We start from the raw sequence: 15,064 nt of genomic DNA on the forward strand, positions 1-15,064 counted from the left end.
ATGTCAATAGGGCTAAAATGAGGTCAGTACGCAGCTCGTATCCCACCTGTAAATTAGACAATTTGGTTTTTGATTTGATTGTTATCAATTCACTGTTTGAGTCATTTGTGTGAGGAATAAATAAAGAAATAAAACGAGTTTTAAAAGCAGACGTCAGTGTTTTGGTCCTTGACATTTTCAGTGGTGTACTGCTGTGTTTGAGAACATGCACCTGCACCTCTCACACTGCAGGGGTCGTCCTGTGGCTCCTCAGCCAATCATCTGTGGCAGAAGCTCAACAGTATTTAGTATAAGGTTAAAAAAAATTTAAAAACCTTCTTCATCAAACCAAACAACATATTCAGTTGCATGTCATTGTTCACAAATGTTATTTTCGAGGACAGAGTCAAAAAAGTCTTTAACTGCTGAAACTATTCATCTGTTAGTGGAGAGAATAAACAATTTGAGGGCATCAAGAATAAAAACCTGGCTTCAGGACATCAAGGTTTCCTGTTCCCTGTGAGTCAGTTTCCCCATTTGATTTAGTGTTATTGTTGTTTCAGCCTTTTATGAAGTATTTTGTGACTTCGTTAAGGTGGTAAAGGTGTTGTACTAATAAAGCTTATGATATTATCATAGAGCTATACAGATGAATCGACCAGGTTATTGCATGATTTGTCCACCAGACGGCACCGCCAAGTGATTTCAACAGTAAAATGTCCCATTCAGTCTATATATGATCATTTCAAAACAAATCGAACAGACCCATTTCAAGATTTTTGTTTTATTCATGTTATTGTAAAAAACATTACTATAGCCTACTACTAATTAATATAAAATTAGTTTCTTAAACTCGCAAATATCTACATCAATAACCAGAATCTGCCCCAAAAACCTAGTATCAGCTGGGCAATGTCACAAAAGACTGTGAAAGTGTGTGTATTTCAATATGTATTAATATTCTATAGGGTTAAACAATGAATAATTGAATTAAAACAAATTACAGATTACTGAGACAATAACAACATGTGAACAGGAGGTTAAAATATCACTTAGAAGTGGGCAATGTTGATAAAATCACTTCAATGAAATTTCACATCATGATAAACTTAATTGAATATTTAATAACATTGTTTTTTATGAATGAAATAAAAGGAGAAATCAAGACTTGACATCACATCAGAGCAAAAGTCCTTAAAATGTTATAAAAACCATCTGGCAAACGTTATATATGTGAAATATACAAAACCACAACAGGCAGTAAATCCTTCGTTCTGTGGCTGAGATGTTTTATCGTGAAGGTAAAGTCCATTTGTCTTTAAAAACAACAGGACATGGACACTTGGTGCTAGTTAGAGTGAAACCTTTTGATTTGGCTGCAGCGGCACCACAGCTTATTATACAGCAGCGGGCTATGATCAATAGTTTCGGGCTCATGAGTCATCAGACCTGATGCCAGCTTTCACTGCACAGCGGCCGCTGCCCCACATTCGTGGGACTTCTACACACAAACGCAACATTTATACAAATCCCACATCCTGTGAAAATCAGAGTCTCCCTTTTCTAAAACATGCAAAACTTCTTACGCAAAAATGCAAACAAACAAAGCCAAAGCAAAACTGGGGTCTCGAAATTGCTACTTAAGTAACCATGAAATTACAAGGTAACATTATAGTTTATACAGCCATAAAAACATAATTATGCACTGTGGTTTTATGAATACTGCGGTTTTCAAAATGAGGTCCCTCAGAAAAGCAAAATACCTTTCTGTTAATTTGTTCCCAGGCCTTTGATTCGGCCACTGTGGCGAGATAAACGTTTATAAATCACGGGGTTACCGACTGAGACACTCTCTGCGAGCACACGAGCGTGTCTGGCCAGAATGGATATGGTTTTGATTTGCAGTGCACACCAATGCTCCAGCCAATGCTAATCGCCAGGGAAAGCTTGTGAAAACCATGATGGATTTCACAGACATGGGTTTTTGAGCTTGGGATTTCATCACAAATCCTTTTAAGCTTTTATTTAATTTGGTTAAATATACACAAAACCTTTTTTATCTTTTTATGTGTCCGTTTTTGACCCACTACAGCCTCACTGGAAAGAATGACACAGAGGGGAAAGTTCCCACTGATACTGACTTCTTGGATGAAACTTCTTATATCTTACTCACCAACGGCACAGGGCAATTTAGGTCTCGCCCAAGGACACTTTGCTGTGCCGATTGGAGGAGCTGGGGATCAAACCATCGACCCTCTGCACCAGTTTCTGCCTACAACCTCTCAGATTCCTTAAAACACACGGATGCCACCAGTCCCATAACAATGGCTTCTTTACACTATGTTTAAATACACATTAACCACCAGTACACAACATCCACAGCCTGTATACGTTGCACGCTTCTGTTGCACTTTGGAACCGTGAGAAACTATTTCTATTCTGTCAAATCTGAACTTGAAACTTATGAAAAAGTAAAGTTGATCATCACACACACAGCAGAGGATCTGAAGAGCACAGATATGGAGATACGCAAAGCAAGCTGGCAAATTTAAATGATATGACTGTCTGTTCATTTTACTTATAAAGCACCTTCCAAACCACAGTTACAAGATGCTGTACAAAACAAACATTAAGATAAAAACAGGAAATAAACACAAACAATAGAAGAATGAATAATTAAACAAAACATGTTGAATTTCACAAAGTAACAAGAGAACAAACTGAAGCCTTTGCACCTGCAGCGACACAGAAATCTAGAAAAACTCAAATGAATCACCAGATGCTACAGTGACAGAAGTTTGTTAAACACAACACAACTGGCCCATGCCACAAACACACACCAAATGCATCTTCAGATGAAAACACAACGAAAACCAGCAGCTCTGCACAGAAACAGACTCACACAGGTTGTGATATCAAACAAACTGGAGGTTCAGTTCTTACCTTTGGAGAGAAGCAGCGGATCTGCACCATGTGGACAGGTGGACTGAGTTTGGTCCTCAGCTGCTGCAGGTGAGTCTCCTTTACACTCAGGTGGTTCCGCTCAGCTCTTCTGGAGGTTTTTTTGAAACTGAGGATTCACTTTCTCTTTCTGCGACTTGTTTCCAGAACTTTAAGTTTCCAACTGTGCGACGAAGCCTCGGGTCAGACGGAAGAGTTTCAGCAGCAGCAGCGTGACACCGCGGACAGGAAGAGAAGCAGGCCGCCATGCTGAGGTGAGAGGTGAAGGGTGAGAGGTGAGAGAGTGAGAGAGAGGTGAGAGAGAGAGTGAGAGAGAGAGAGAGAGAGAGAGAGAGAGGGTGAGAGAGGGTGCGTTGGATGCAAGATGCGGTGAACACAGTTGGACATGTGTCAGTGAAGCTGACAATTGATTGTCTGGTGCTTAAAATTATAATAATCATAATATTAATAATTCATGTCTGTTTTTTAAACAAAGTGTTTCACTTAATAAATAACACGAAAACAAATCAAAACACTGTTGCATGACCCTCCATTACAATAATACAGAACATAATCAGGTGAAATCAGAGAATGTGGCACAATGAAAGTTTTGAGATTTGATTCAAAGCTATTCACTCAGCCCATTTCTCCCTTTTAGTGGAAACACTAATATAATTGTTATTAGTAGTAGTAGTAGTGGTTATAGCTGAAGGGTTTGACTGAAATTCAATTAAGAACCCCATAAACTTGTTCTTCTATTAGATAATATAAAAACTCATAAATACAGACATTATAAGAAAATAAGTACGATTCACGAAAACAATGAAATTAAATACAATGACATTACATGGAAGCCCTCGGGTAGAGGTGTGTTGCACAGAGGGATGGTAGTGGTAGAAGTCAAACACTCAGTAGGAGCAGTGGGAAGAAATCTCTGTGATTTGGATGGAAGATGAAAATAATCACCAAGTTCTTTTTTTTTAATAAATGGTGCAAGTTTTACAGAAACTAAATAAAATGCATTTGAGATAATAAAGTTTTTCTGCAGCCCCTCAAAGGCCTGAACTCACACTTACTCCATCAGTCACATAATGAGCAGAGTCATGATTATGAATATTGGTTTGAAATGGAGACGGGGGCTGAGGGAGGTTGGGGTTCAGGGGGTGGGGGGGTGGAGGTTACAACCAGCTGAACAAACACAATCTCTGTGATTTATGAAGCAACCTGTGAACTGCTAATGCTCCGAAATGAGTCAGGAGCCACGATCCACTGATTACTGATGAATATACAGTACAGAGCGGTGGGTGGGTGGTCTGACACAGAGACACAAACCGTTCCCAGACTCTCCTTTCATTTTAATCAATGAAAGATTCTGTATCATTGTGTATATCCCCAACACGACTGCAGCTATACACATGCATATACATTATGTTCTGATATCTGAAAGCAACCTGCGATAAAATAATATTTTGCAGTGCGCGAGCCTTTGATTGTGTCAGTCTGTGAATATAAAAGACAGAGGGGAAGAGGAGAAGATAAAATCTGTTCTTATACAAAGAGGAAGTAATGAAAAAAGTGTAGGATGTGAAGTCTCATGACTTTAAAAAAAACTTGTGAGATTTCACTTCTGACGTTCACCAACATGATTCACTAAAATAACTAACTTACCAGTAAATGGTGAGATTTATGGTTTAGATTTTAAATTCAAAATTAAAGAAAAAGTATAAAAAAACAATTGGTTTCTGGAACATGTCATAAAGTTTGGTAAAGACAAATTCTGCTTAATTACTACTACTACTTTACCCACTAATGTAATGGTGTAAGTGTATGAAAGACGTTATGATGGCGGAATGGGATCATGACTGATGTATGTACACATATCCAAATATACAAAATGATGATATATATCTAAGGACTTTTCAATCAATACTGAAGATATTGTGAGGTCGACATAGCAAATGTGGGAAAAAACACAAGAGATGAAACTTATCCAACAAACATACATGAAGTTAACAGAAATGAGTGGACACAGACTAGACTTCATGTTGGGTAGAATTAACAAAGGGTGAAATATATCCGAGACATTGGAACACGTCTGTCTGTGTCAAGCAGAACCTTAAGTTAATCAGCAGCTAAACATCCTTAGTGTCCACTGTTTTGATTCCATTTATCTTATAGCGAGTCGTCTTCCAGTGTGTAAATGAACTGTACTGTAGCTGCTATTTAATAATCTGTAGCACAAACATCTAAACATTTAATTTAGCAAATGTATTATTGATCGTTGATATCATGCAGATATTGTAAAGGGTGGTCAATGTGTTGTTTAAACGCGTTTCAAACGGATTAATGAGAAACATTTTGTTTACTGCGTTCATGTTTATTTCCACATTCTGACTTGAAAGCACGTGAACACACTGAAGTCAGAACAACAACGACTTCACAAGTGGGAAAACTGGACTTTCCGAGGAGCACGTGAATGCACAGTCTGTTTACTGTTTACATCCTTCAACAGACTCATGTCGACTCTTCTCTGAACACACAGCAGGTGCCTAGAACGGTGTCTTGCGCCCCCTGCTGATTACTTGACAGAACCATCAAATTGTGCTCACATTTCAAATTAACTTCAGAGTCCTGGACTTGGTGGAAGAATGTGGATGCTAATTTCAATGAGCTCCTTCTTTTTATACAAAATATACAATCATCAGTAACATAATACAATCAACAGTGCCTATTGGGTAAATATGTGGACTGCCTGTATGTTACAAAGATGTTTTTTGAGAAAGGCGTCTACCGAGGCAGGTACAACTTCTCAGAGAAACCCAGTATAAAACCTCATTCACATCCTGCTACACATCCCTTCACTCGAACACTCAGTTTTAAGTGCCGTCAGAGTTTGTCAGCTGACCAGTTGCTTTAGTTTTCTTTGACCCATCCGAGTTCTGCTGCCGCTTCCTCTTTGGTCTGTTCTTCTTCCCTTCTTCTTCTCTGAATTGGTGCCTGTTGTGAGAAAGAAAAAGTTCCATATGTTTGCAAAGAGTAGTGAAGTTAATGTACATAACAAAAACATTTTATGTGTGCCTTTTTAACATAAGGACAACAGATGGAATGTTTGCTTTGAGGCAAAGTCTGGCAGATATACTAAAACGACAGGCTTAAGGCCTTTGAGTGTGTTAAACATATGTGATGGAGTTAATAGTTTTTTTCCATCGTTCTGTGTGAGTCTTCTGTGTAGTTACGGGTTGTGTGATCTCACCTGGACTGCCAGCGTCGGCCGCTGTTCCACACTCTTCCAAAAGAGGGAAGCCAGTTGGCGTCTGTCTGTGAGCTGTGATCAAAGTTGGCCCCAACTCTGTTCGGTGGAAGCTTCTTCAGCTTCTCTTGCTCCTCTGGCAAAAGACAGATGAGATCATTTTCAATCATCAAATTCATTTAGTTTAATTCTACACAAGTCTACAATCTCTGCATCACTGAGACTTGAGAAGATTAAAATGACCGGTATTATAAATATTTTGATACTTGAGCGCCACGATTTCAAAAAGTTGAATGTGTTTATGTGATTTCATATTTGACACAGATGCAATTTAAGCAGCAAAGACAAAAAGTCACTTAAACAGCAAAACATCAGATGAGTGATAAATAATAAAAACCTGCTGGTTATCATAAGTGATGTAACAGCATCCAGTAACACATGATTTGTCAGGTCTCATGGAAATGAAAAACAAGGACGGAACAAACTGCTCTGCTGACAAGTAGATTTAAACAAGTATTCCTACTCTGTTTGAGGAACTCTTGGAGCGATGGGCCAATCTCTGGATGTGCTGAAGCCCCAGAGGTCCCCTCCAAAGGATCGTCCTGGAGCCAAGGTGGGACAGCACCTACAACAGTCAGGACACTGATCACTTTTCAAACACATACAACAGGTGAACTGAGCTCCTAACTACTGGAGACACTGGGTTTCTTTCAATTTTTGATTGTATTACTTTGTTGTGTGAAAGGCAAATTAAATGTTTCTTTTCAGGATCACACAGGATGCATTGTAATGTTTTCAGAATAATATTAATCCTCAGAGGGACAGGGGGCAGAGCAACATCACTGAAAAGACAAAATATACATCGAGATAACTCCTCAACAGTCAAGAGTCATCTGGAAAATTTATGAAAACTTGAATGTGGTTTATGATAATAAGAAAATGGGATTTAAAAAGATAAAACACAGAAGAGACACCTCATATTATTACATTTCCACAATGTATATTATTGGACTGGTTCAAATACAGAGCTTAGTTGAGATACTGAAATTCATCCTTCACTGTACCTGTGTGAACATTTCCACTGTTTGCTGAATCCTGTAACAGACAAAAAATTAGGTGATTGTGTTTGCAGTTACTCATGAGAAACTTTCTGAATGATGGGTGTCCTTCTACCTGATAGCCGATGAAAGTCAGGCCATGTCCTGCTGCCGCCCGCGGTGCTTTCACCATTGACTCAACGAAGCTGCTCCCTGGCTGCTGGTCTGATCCCTGAGATGTAAACTGCGAGCTGTTCCCCAGAGAACAAGATGAACCCCGAACAAAGTTAAGTGATTCAAATTATATTGATGACACTATACAAAAAGAGGATAATATGTCTCAGGTAGACAAAGTGTTACCTGACAGAATCCTCCGCAGACGCGTCTGTGCCATTGGGACCATTGAACGACTCCGGGTCTGCGTCACGCTGATAGTGATTCAGGAAATGCCAACAGTGGTTCACAGAGGAAGTCTGACCACTACCCATCTTCAACTCAGCTTTTATTATCACAATCCTTACACACTACTTTGCCCCAAATGTTAACACAATATTTTATTTTTCATCATCTCCATCTAATTGTAACCATAACCTGATGTGTAAAATTAAGTTTGTCATTAAACCACCATGACCTCCAGACACAAGGTTTCACCAGCTACAAATATTTGTTTTTAGAGTTAAACAGGTTTTCAGTTACACTCACAATGATCTAGTTGGGCAATTGTGACTTTTCTCATCTAACATGTAACTCAAATACACAAAAAGCAACAGTCAAGGCTGTAGTGATGGATACTGCCACTGCATCTCTGGAAAACAAACCTCTATTAGAGCCTGAAGGACCTCTTGACGATGCTTCTCCTGGGCCCGGATATGATCAGCTTGCTTAAGCCATGAAAAGAAAAGTAAACAGTTTTTAGGAATGCTAGTGGCAGTCTCAGAGCTGCCTCCACTGCTGTAGACTCTATTATCATTCAAATTAAAACAGTTACCTGTTTAATGAATTCATCCTCCTTCTCCACAAATGATTCCAAAACTTGTGGCAACTCAGCTTTAAACCTAAAAAAAAGCAAAAAATGATCCAATCTTTTATTTTCCATTAAAAACTTTATTAATATTGACTTTCAGCTCTCGGAGAACCACCTTTCAGTTTCCTCCTCCGTGATGATGACCTTGTCTCGAAGCTTGGGGTCGGCTTTATTTTCCCACCAGAACTTGTGGGTATTCTTCCTGTGTTCTGGTCTGAAACCAAGTACATTTAAAACTGGTCAACCAGTAATTTTTCAAATGCACACAGTTTCATGCAATTTACTTATTACAAACAAAATTAAAAAAATAAAAAGCAGTTAATTTGATCAAACTTACGTGGCCATGTGTTCTAACAAGCCTCCGTACAGCACAGTCATGTTGCCGTCTGTAACATTTCTGTCTACTTCGAGCCCACAACAGTAGCACCAGAATTTCTGCTGGTGCTCGCTGCAGTCAAACTTTTCTACTTGGGGCTTTTTAAGAGTGCGACGAGCTTCCTTCACCTGGTACAGAGAGAAAGAAAACATATACAGGAAACATAGATAAACATGGTGGTTGGACTGGAGCTCTGATTAAATCTGAGGCAGTCTAATACAACAGCTCTGCAATAAACGCTAAATTCATGAAGGTTGAATGTTGATCACTTCTTTGTCTGTAATTTGATTTGTTGTTTATTTTATTTCACACAGCATCCCATCATCTGATTCTCCACCTCATGAAGACATCATTCTATTCAGTAGACGTTCACTGCGCCGAGAATTGTTGTGTTGCTATAACTATTATTGATGAGGGTGTTTTAAAGGTTCACTGAGTAGATGCATGTAGCTGCTGAACACCCCTCACCTCATCCTTCCCTTCCAAACAGGAAGGAACCTGTTGCAGACTTCCGTTGTCATAAAAACTCAAAAGGTGTTTACTTTGTCCAGTCTGGGCTACTGTAAAAAAAAAAACCTGGTGTACTTAAATATAAAGGACCATTATAGGGTAAAGAAAATAACAATTCACACAGTGTTGATGAAACACATGAGTGAAAACATCACTAATTTAAATTACTTTGCTGCCAATAGATCCCTTTCACCTCAATCTTAAAGTTGGCTAATGTTTTAGTGTTGTAAAGAACTGTGTTGCTTAGAAAATGTTTAAATGTGAATACAAATGAGCTAAATTCACTTCTCTATCAAACTACTGTTGGTCCCCAGCGTCCCTGACGCGGCATGCGTTATGTTGTTGGTTAGCACCAGGTGCTAGCATCGGGGCGAGCACGCGTGTAGATCCACAAAGTGGCTGGAAATGTTTGACATCGGCGTGAATCGGTGTAAATCAAACTACTTACCTTCTCTAAGAATTTGAGAAGAACCACTCTCAGTCTGCTCTGGTGACTCTTCCCGAAGATGTGTCCCTTCCCGGCGAATGTAGTTTGCCGACACACGGCGCAATAATAAGGAGCCATTGACACAGAGACTAGTAAATTACAGATGAACTGACACAGAAACCGAACATTTCTGTTTTAATTCTCATTGTTTATTGTTGGTGAAACGGAAAGCCACACAAGCTACAGCCCGGATATCCGCTCCAGAAAGGAAGCGGTTCCGTCTCGATATGTTTCCCCCTTGAAACAAACACAATTTATTGAACATCTGTCATCGTCAATATGAAATAATCCTAGCGATATTTTCAATCATCTAAAATGTTCGAATTGTAGTTTTCTTCACCCTGGAGTGGACCCTTTATATTTAAATACTTTATATTTACATTGAGAGGAGGTCTTCACTATGGAGGCCGCCATGTTTTTAAAGTAGCCCAGAATGGACAAACTAAATACCTTTCGAGTTTTGTATGCCAGCTTTCATTCTCTGTTAAAGTTGCTCTAATGTCAAATAGTTTCTTTGTCGATTGATCAAAGTCAAATGACATCAAACACATTTTCTGCTATGTTGTTCTCAGATACAAACATGGAACAAATGACTTCAAAGGAACTTCTAAGGAATTCTACAATCCTTAACTTCAACAAAGAAGTTGGCAACTTACTGCTTCCTGCTGCAAGAGAGATAGATCGAGAAGTGCTTTTACAACCAGATTAGCTTACGTTTTGTGTCAAGATGTCCAATATAGGTCGCAGGTGTAGAAAAAGGTCCATTGCTAAAGCCTGGCTGTTGGGCATCCGCAAGAGATTAAGAAGCTCCTTCTTAAAGAGGAAGAGAATCACATACAGCAAAGGGGTGAAAAGGCCATGTCGTGAGCCCACCCAGAGTCGAAGCTCGAGAGGCAAAAAAAGGCCCTACAATGAGATTGCCAAGAATGACAGTCCTCTAGAAAGGCCCTCCAAGGTGATGAGGATAAGAACTGATGCAGAGTTGATAAACACTCCTCACAGTAAAGCTGTCGATGGCCCTGCATCTCAATCCAAGCTTTCAGATGACCTCCATCTTGACGCTGCATATTTTGGGAGGAGTGTTTCCAATGCATCCAAAAGAGAATTTTTACAAGGCTCATTCTCACAAAGGAAGAGAATCACATACAGCAAAGGGGTGAAAAGGCCATGTCATGAGCCCCTCCAGAGTCTAAGCTTGAGAGGCAAAAAAAGGCCCTACAATGAGATTGCCAAGAATGACAGTCCTCTAGAAAGGCCCTCCAAGGTGATGAAGATAAGAACTGATGCAGAGTTGATAAACACTCCTCACAGTAAAGGTGTCGATGGCCCTGCATCTGAATCCAAGCTTTCAGATGACCTCCATCTTGACGCTGCATATATTGGGAAGAGTGTTTCCAATGCATCCAAAAGAGAATTTTTACAAGGCTCATTCTCACAAAGGAAGAGAATCACATACAGCAAAGGGGTGAAAAGGCCATGTCATGAGCCCACCCAGAGTCGAAGCTCGAGAGGCAAAAAAAGGCCCTACAATGAGATTGCCAAGAATGACAGTCCTCTAGAAAGGCCCTCCAAGGTGATGAAGATAAGAACTGATGCAGAGTTGATAAACACTCCTCACAGTAAAGGTGTCGATGGCCCCGCATCTGAATCCAAGCTTTCAGATGACCTCCATCTTGACGCTGCATATATTGGGAAGAGTGTTTCCAATGCACCCAAAAGAGATTTTTTACAAGGCTCATTCTCACAAAGGAAGATAATCAAACTCAGCAAAGGGGTGAAAAGGCCATGTCGTGAGCCCACCCAGAGTCGAAGCTCGAGAGGCAAAAAAAGGCCCTACAATGAGATTGCCAAGAATGACAGTCCTCTAGAAAGGCCCTCCAAGGTGATGAGGATAAGTACTGATGCAGAGTTGATAAACACTCCTCACAGTAAAGCTGTCGATGGCCCTGCATCTGAATCCAAGCTTTCAGATGACCTCCATGTTGACGCTGCATATTTTGGGAAGAGTGTTACCAATGCATCCGAAAGAGATTTTTTACAAGGCTCATTCTCACAAAGGAAGAGAATCAAACTCAGCAAAGGGGTGAAAAGGCCATGTCGTGAGCCCACCCAGAGTCGAAGCTCGAGAGGCAAAAAAAGGCCCTACAATGAGATTGCCAAGAATGACAGTCCTCTAGAAAGGCCCTCCAAGGTGATGAGGATAAATACTGATGCAGAGTTGATAAACACTCCTCACAGTAAAGCTGTCGATGGCCCTGCATCTGAATCCAAGCTTTCAGATGACCTCCATCTTGACGCTGCATATTTTGGGAAGAGTGTTACCAATGCATCCGAAAGAGATTTTTTACAAGGCTCATTCTCACAAAGGAAGAGAATCAAACTCAGCAAAGGGGTGAAAAGGCCATGTTGTGAGCCCACCCAGAGTCGAAGCTCGAGAGGCAAAAAAAGGCCCTACAATGAGATTGCCAAGAATGACAGTCCTCTAGAAAGGCCCTCCAAGGTGATGAGGATAAGTACTGATGCAGAGTTGATAAACACTCCTCACAGTAAAGCTGTCGATGGCCCTGCATCTGAATCCAAGCTTTCAGATGACCTCCATGTTGACGCTGCATATATTGGGACGAGTGTTGCCAATGCACCCAAAAGACATTTTTTAAAAGGCTCATTCTCACAAAGCCATTGGAAGTTTGGGGATAATGCTGGCAAACAGTGTGTAGCCAACAGTTTAGCTGCAGTCATAATGAATGAGTTAAAAAGTATAGCAACTTGGAGAGATGACACGGAAAACGATCTTGACTCTGTTCTTGGAGAAGGAAATATGTTGTATACCTATCTCAAAGACAGTGGGGAAATAAGTGGGGAAAGCGGCTTTCTGTTTATTGATGAGTTGCCAGATATGTACATCATGAAAGATGTGCTGTTTGAAATTAAGCATGGTCCAACTTACAGTGGAATGGTTGGTATCTTCGAAGAGGCAGAGGATGAATATATGAGGAATATTAACATACCCATGGACATGGCTATTCAGATAGCATTGACAGATCATGATGCTTGCTTTGTCACTCTTAGTTGTTACACATGTGTGATTGTTAAGCAAGGCCACCATTTTGCTGTGTTTGATCCTCATTGTCGCAACAGGTGGGGCTGTGTTGAAGAGCAAGGTACTGCCGTTGTTGTTTATCACTCTGAGTGCGAAACACTGTATGGGCACTTGTTGAACCTCGCCCAACAACTGCTCCTTCCCAGTGACACATTAGAAGACATGCCATTTGAGGTGACAGGCGTCAAGGTCAGGATCATAGATGATGATGCCACATTGTGAGGAGCCAACCACACTCCTCACAGTAAAGCTGTCGATGGCCCTGCATCTCAATCCAAGCTTTCAGATGACCTCCATGTTGACGCTGCATATTTTGGGAAGAGTGTTACCAATGCATCCGAAAGAGATTTTTTACAAGGCTCACTCTCACAAAGGAAGAGAATCAAACTCAGCAAAGGGGTGAAAAGGCCATGTCGTGAGCCCACCCAGAGTCGAAGCTCGAGAGGCAAAAAAAGGCCCTACAATGAGATTGCCAAGAATGACAGTCCTCTAGAAAGGCCCTCCAAGGTGATGAGGATAAGTACTGATGCAGAGTTGATAAACACTCCTCACAGTAAAGCTGTCGATGGCCCTGCATCTGAATCCAAGCTTTCAGATGACCTCCATGTTGACGCTGCATATATTGGGACGAGTGTTGCCAATGCACCCAAAAGACATTTTTTAAAAGGCTCATTCTCACAAAGCCATTGGATGTTTGGGGATAATGCTGGCAAACAGTGTGTAGCCAACAGTTTAGCTGCAGTCATAATGAATGAGTTAAAAAGTATAGCAACTTGGAGAGATGACACGGAAAACGATCTTGACTCTGTTCTTGGAGAAGGAAATATGTTGTATACCTGAAGAGCGAGGTACTGCCGTTGTTGTTTATCACTCTGAGTGCGAAATACTGTATGGGCACTTGTTGAACCTCGCCCAACAACTGCTCCTTCCCAGTGACACATTAGAAGACATGCCATTTTAGGTGACAGGCGTCAAGGTCAGGATCATAGATAATGATGCCACATTGTGAGGAGCCAACCACCAGCTAAACAGCAACACTAACCAACAGGAAGTCAGACCTCTTTATTGTGCCCTGCTCAAAGGTAAAATTTAAATCATCAGGTTGCAAAAAACAGAAGAAGAGGTCTGGAGCGAACAGTGATTTCAACTAGCAATGAATATGACACATGAGTAGAAATAACCCATGTATCTGTCCAATTCTAGTCCTTCCTTTATAAAATAAAGTTTTAATAGTGAACTTAATGCACGTCTCCACTGTCCACAAAATATATGGTTCAACAATTGAAAATTCTGTTGTGTCTCCCAGCAAGGTTTTTTCCTCTGGTCAAGCATATGTTGCTCTCAGCCATGTTACAAGTCTGTGCCCTAATTATTAAGGAGTTTAAGGAATCTGCCATTTATTGTAAAGGTAGCAGAAGCAACAAGCAAAATATCAACTCTAACATCAAGCGGCATAACACAGACTGCATTTACCATCATATTGCACAACACTCAGAGTCTTTAGAGTACTTTTTTAGGCATACAAGCAATTGCACACATGAATAATGCTGATTGCATTTGCCTGACAGAGACATGGTTAGGAGTTGATGATCCACCACTGCAACACTGTCTTACAGCTTTCCAGTTCACGCGTTTGTCGTGTCCAGAGTTATGACAACACCTATCCACCATTGCAACATCTGAAACAAGGGTCACATGGTGGCCTTAGAATATACTATTCACTAACAAAAGATATTGTTACATGGCCTACAAAGTGCAATAATATTGAAAGTTTGATATTTCAAGTGAACAGTATTAACTTGACTGCTGCAGTGTCTTGTACGTCGGCATTTTCCCCCATAAACACTTAGATCCCTCTGATTTCCAAGTAAAAGTATACGTAGTACTAGTATTCCTGCTTAGTTTCTGTGGGTAGACTGGCAGTCTGAGCTGTTGTCTAACGGAGCTGCTTCCTTACCAACAAAAAGTTTACTATTGAAGGCTGTTTTACCAAATGAAACCATCAACCATCTGCTTTCAAATGGTCAGAGGTCACATGATGTTCCAGGGAAAGTGGTTTTGACATCAATGTAAACTGTAAATCTGCTTGTATATATATCTAAGGACTTTTCAATCAATACTGAAGATATTGTGAGGTCAGACATAGCAAATGTGGGAAAAAACACAAGAGATGAAACTTATCCAACAAAAATACATGAAGTTAACAGAAATGAGTGGACACAGACTAGACTTCATGAAATGGGACTCTTGAGATTTGTGTTGGGTAGAATTAACAAAGGGTGAAATATATCCGAGACATTGGAACACGTCTGTCTGTGTCAAGCAGAACCTTAAGTTAATCAGCAGCTAAACATCCTTAGT

General features: G+C 40.3%; 1 protein-coding gene and 1 long non-coding RNA gene across 2 annotated transcripts in view; both read right to left on the reverse strand.

Moving 5' to 3' along the window:
• Positions 1-3,201, reverse strand: part of LOC109637135 (uncharacterized) — an 81,950-nt gene extending 78,749 nt beyond the window's left edge. Inside the window, exon 1 of the long non-coding RNA XR_002203242.2 lies at positions 2,923-3,201. This is a non-coding gene — a long non-coding RNA (uncharacterized lncRNA). The remainder of the gene's footprint in view (positions 1-2,922) is intronic.
• A 2,074-nt stretch (positions 3,202-5,275) lies between these two features.
• Positions 5,276-9,814, reverse strand: LOC138407454 (centrosomal AT-AC splicing factor-like). Its single transcript, XM_069523416.1, has 11 exons — positions 9,565-9,814; positions 8,568-8,734; positions 8,346-8,444; positions 8,195-8,261; positions 8,025-8,087; positions 7,567-7,634; positions 7,343-7,457; positions 7,234-7,264; positions 6,693-6,794; positions 6,173-6,305; positions 5,276-5,916 (listed from the first exon to the last, which is right to left on the reverse strand). The coding sequence occupies exons 1-11, from the start codon at positions 9,679-9,681 to the stop codon at positions 5,796-5,798; spliced, it is 1,083 nt and encodes a 360-aa protein (XP_069379517.1). The 5' UTR covers positions 9,682-9,814; the 3' UTR covers positions 5,276-5,795.
• Between the last annotated feature and the right edge of the window lie 5,250 nt (positions 9,815-15,064).

The sequence above is a fragment of the Paralichthys olivaceus genome, chromosome 4, assembly GCF_024713975.1.
Source record: "Paralichthys olivaceus isolate ysfri-2021 chromosome 4, ASM2471397v2, whole genome shotgun sequence".
NCBI classification, from domain to species: domain Eukaryota; kingdom Metazoa; phylum Chordata; class Actinopteri; order Pleuronectiformes; family Paralichthyidae; genus Paralichthys; species Paralichthys olivaceus.

Bases quoted from the DNA above. Each gene is read 5' to 3' on its own strand.
- LOC138407454 (XM_069523416.1), bottom strand. From the start codon at position 9,681: ATGGCTCCTTATTATTGCGCCGTGTGTCGGCAAACTACATTCGCCGGG. The intron at 8,735-9,564 runs GTAAGTAGTTTG...TCTCTGTACCAG, and splicing joins TTCTCAAATTCTTAGAGAAG to GTGAAGGAAGCTCGTCGCAC. The intron at 6,795-7,233 runs GTACAGTGAAGG...TGACTGTTGTAG, and splicing joins CAGTGGAAATGTTCACACAG to GTGCTGTCCCACCTTGGCTC.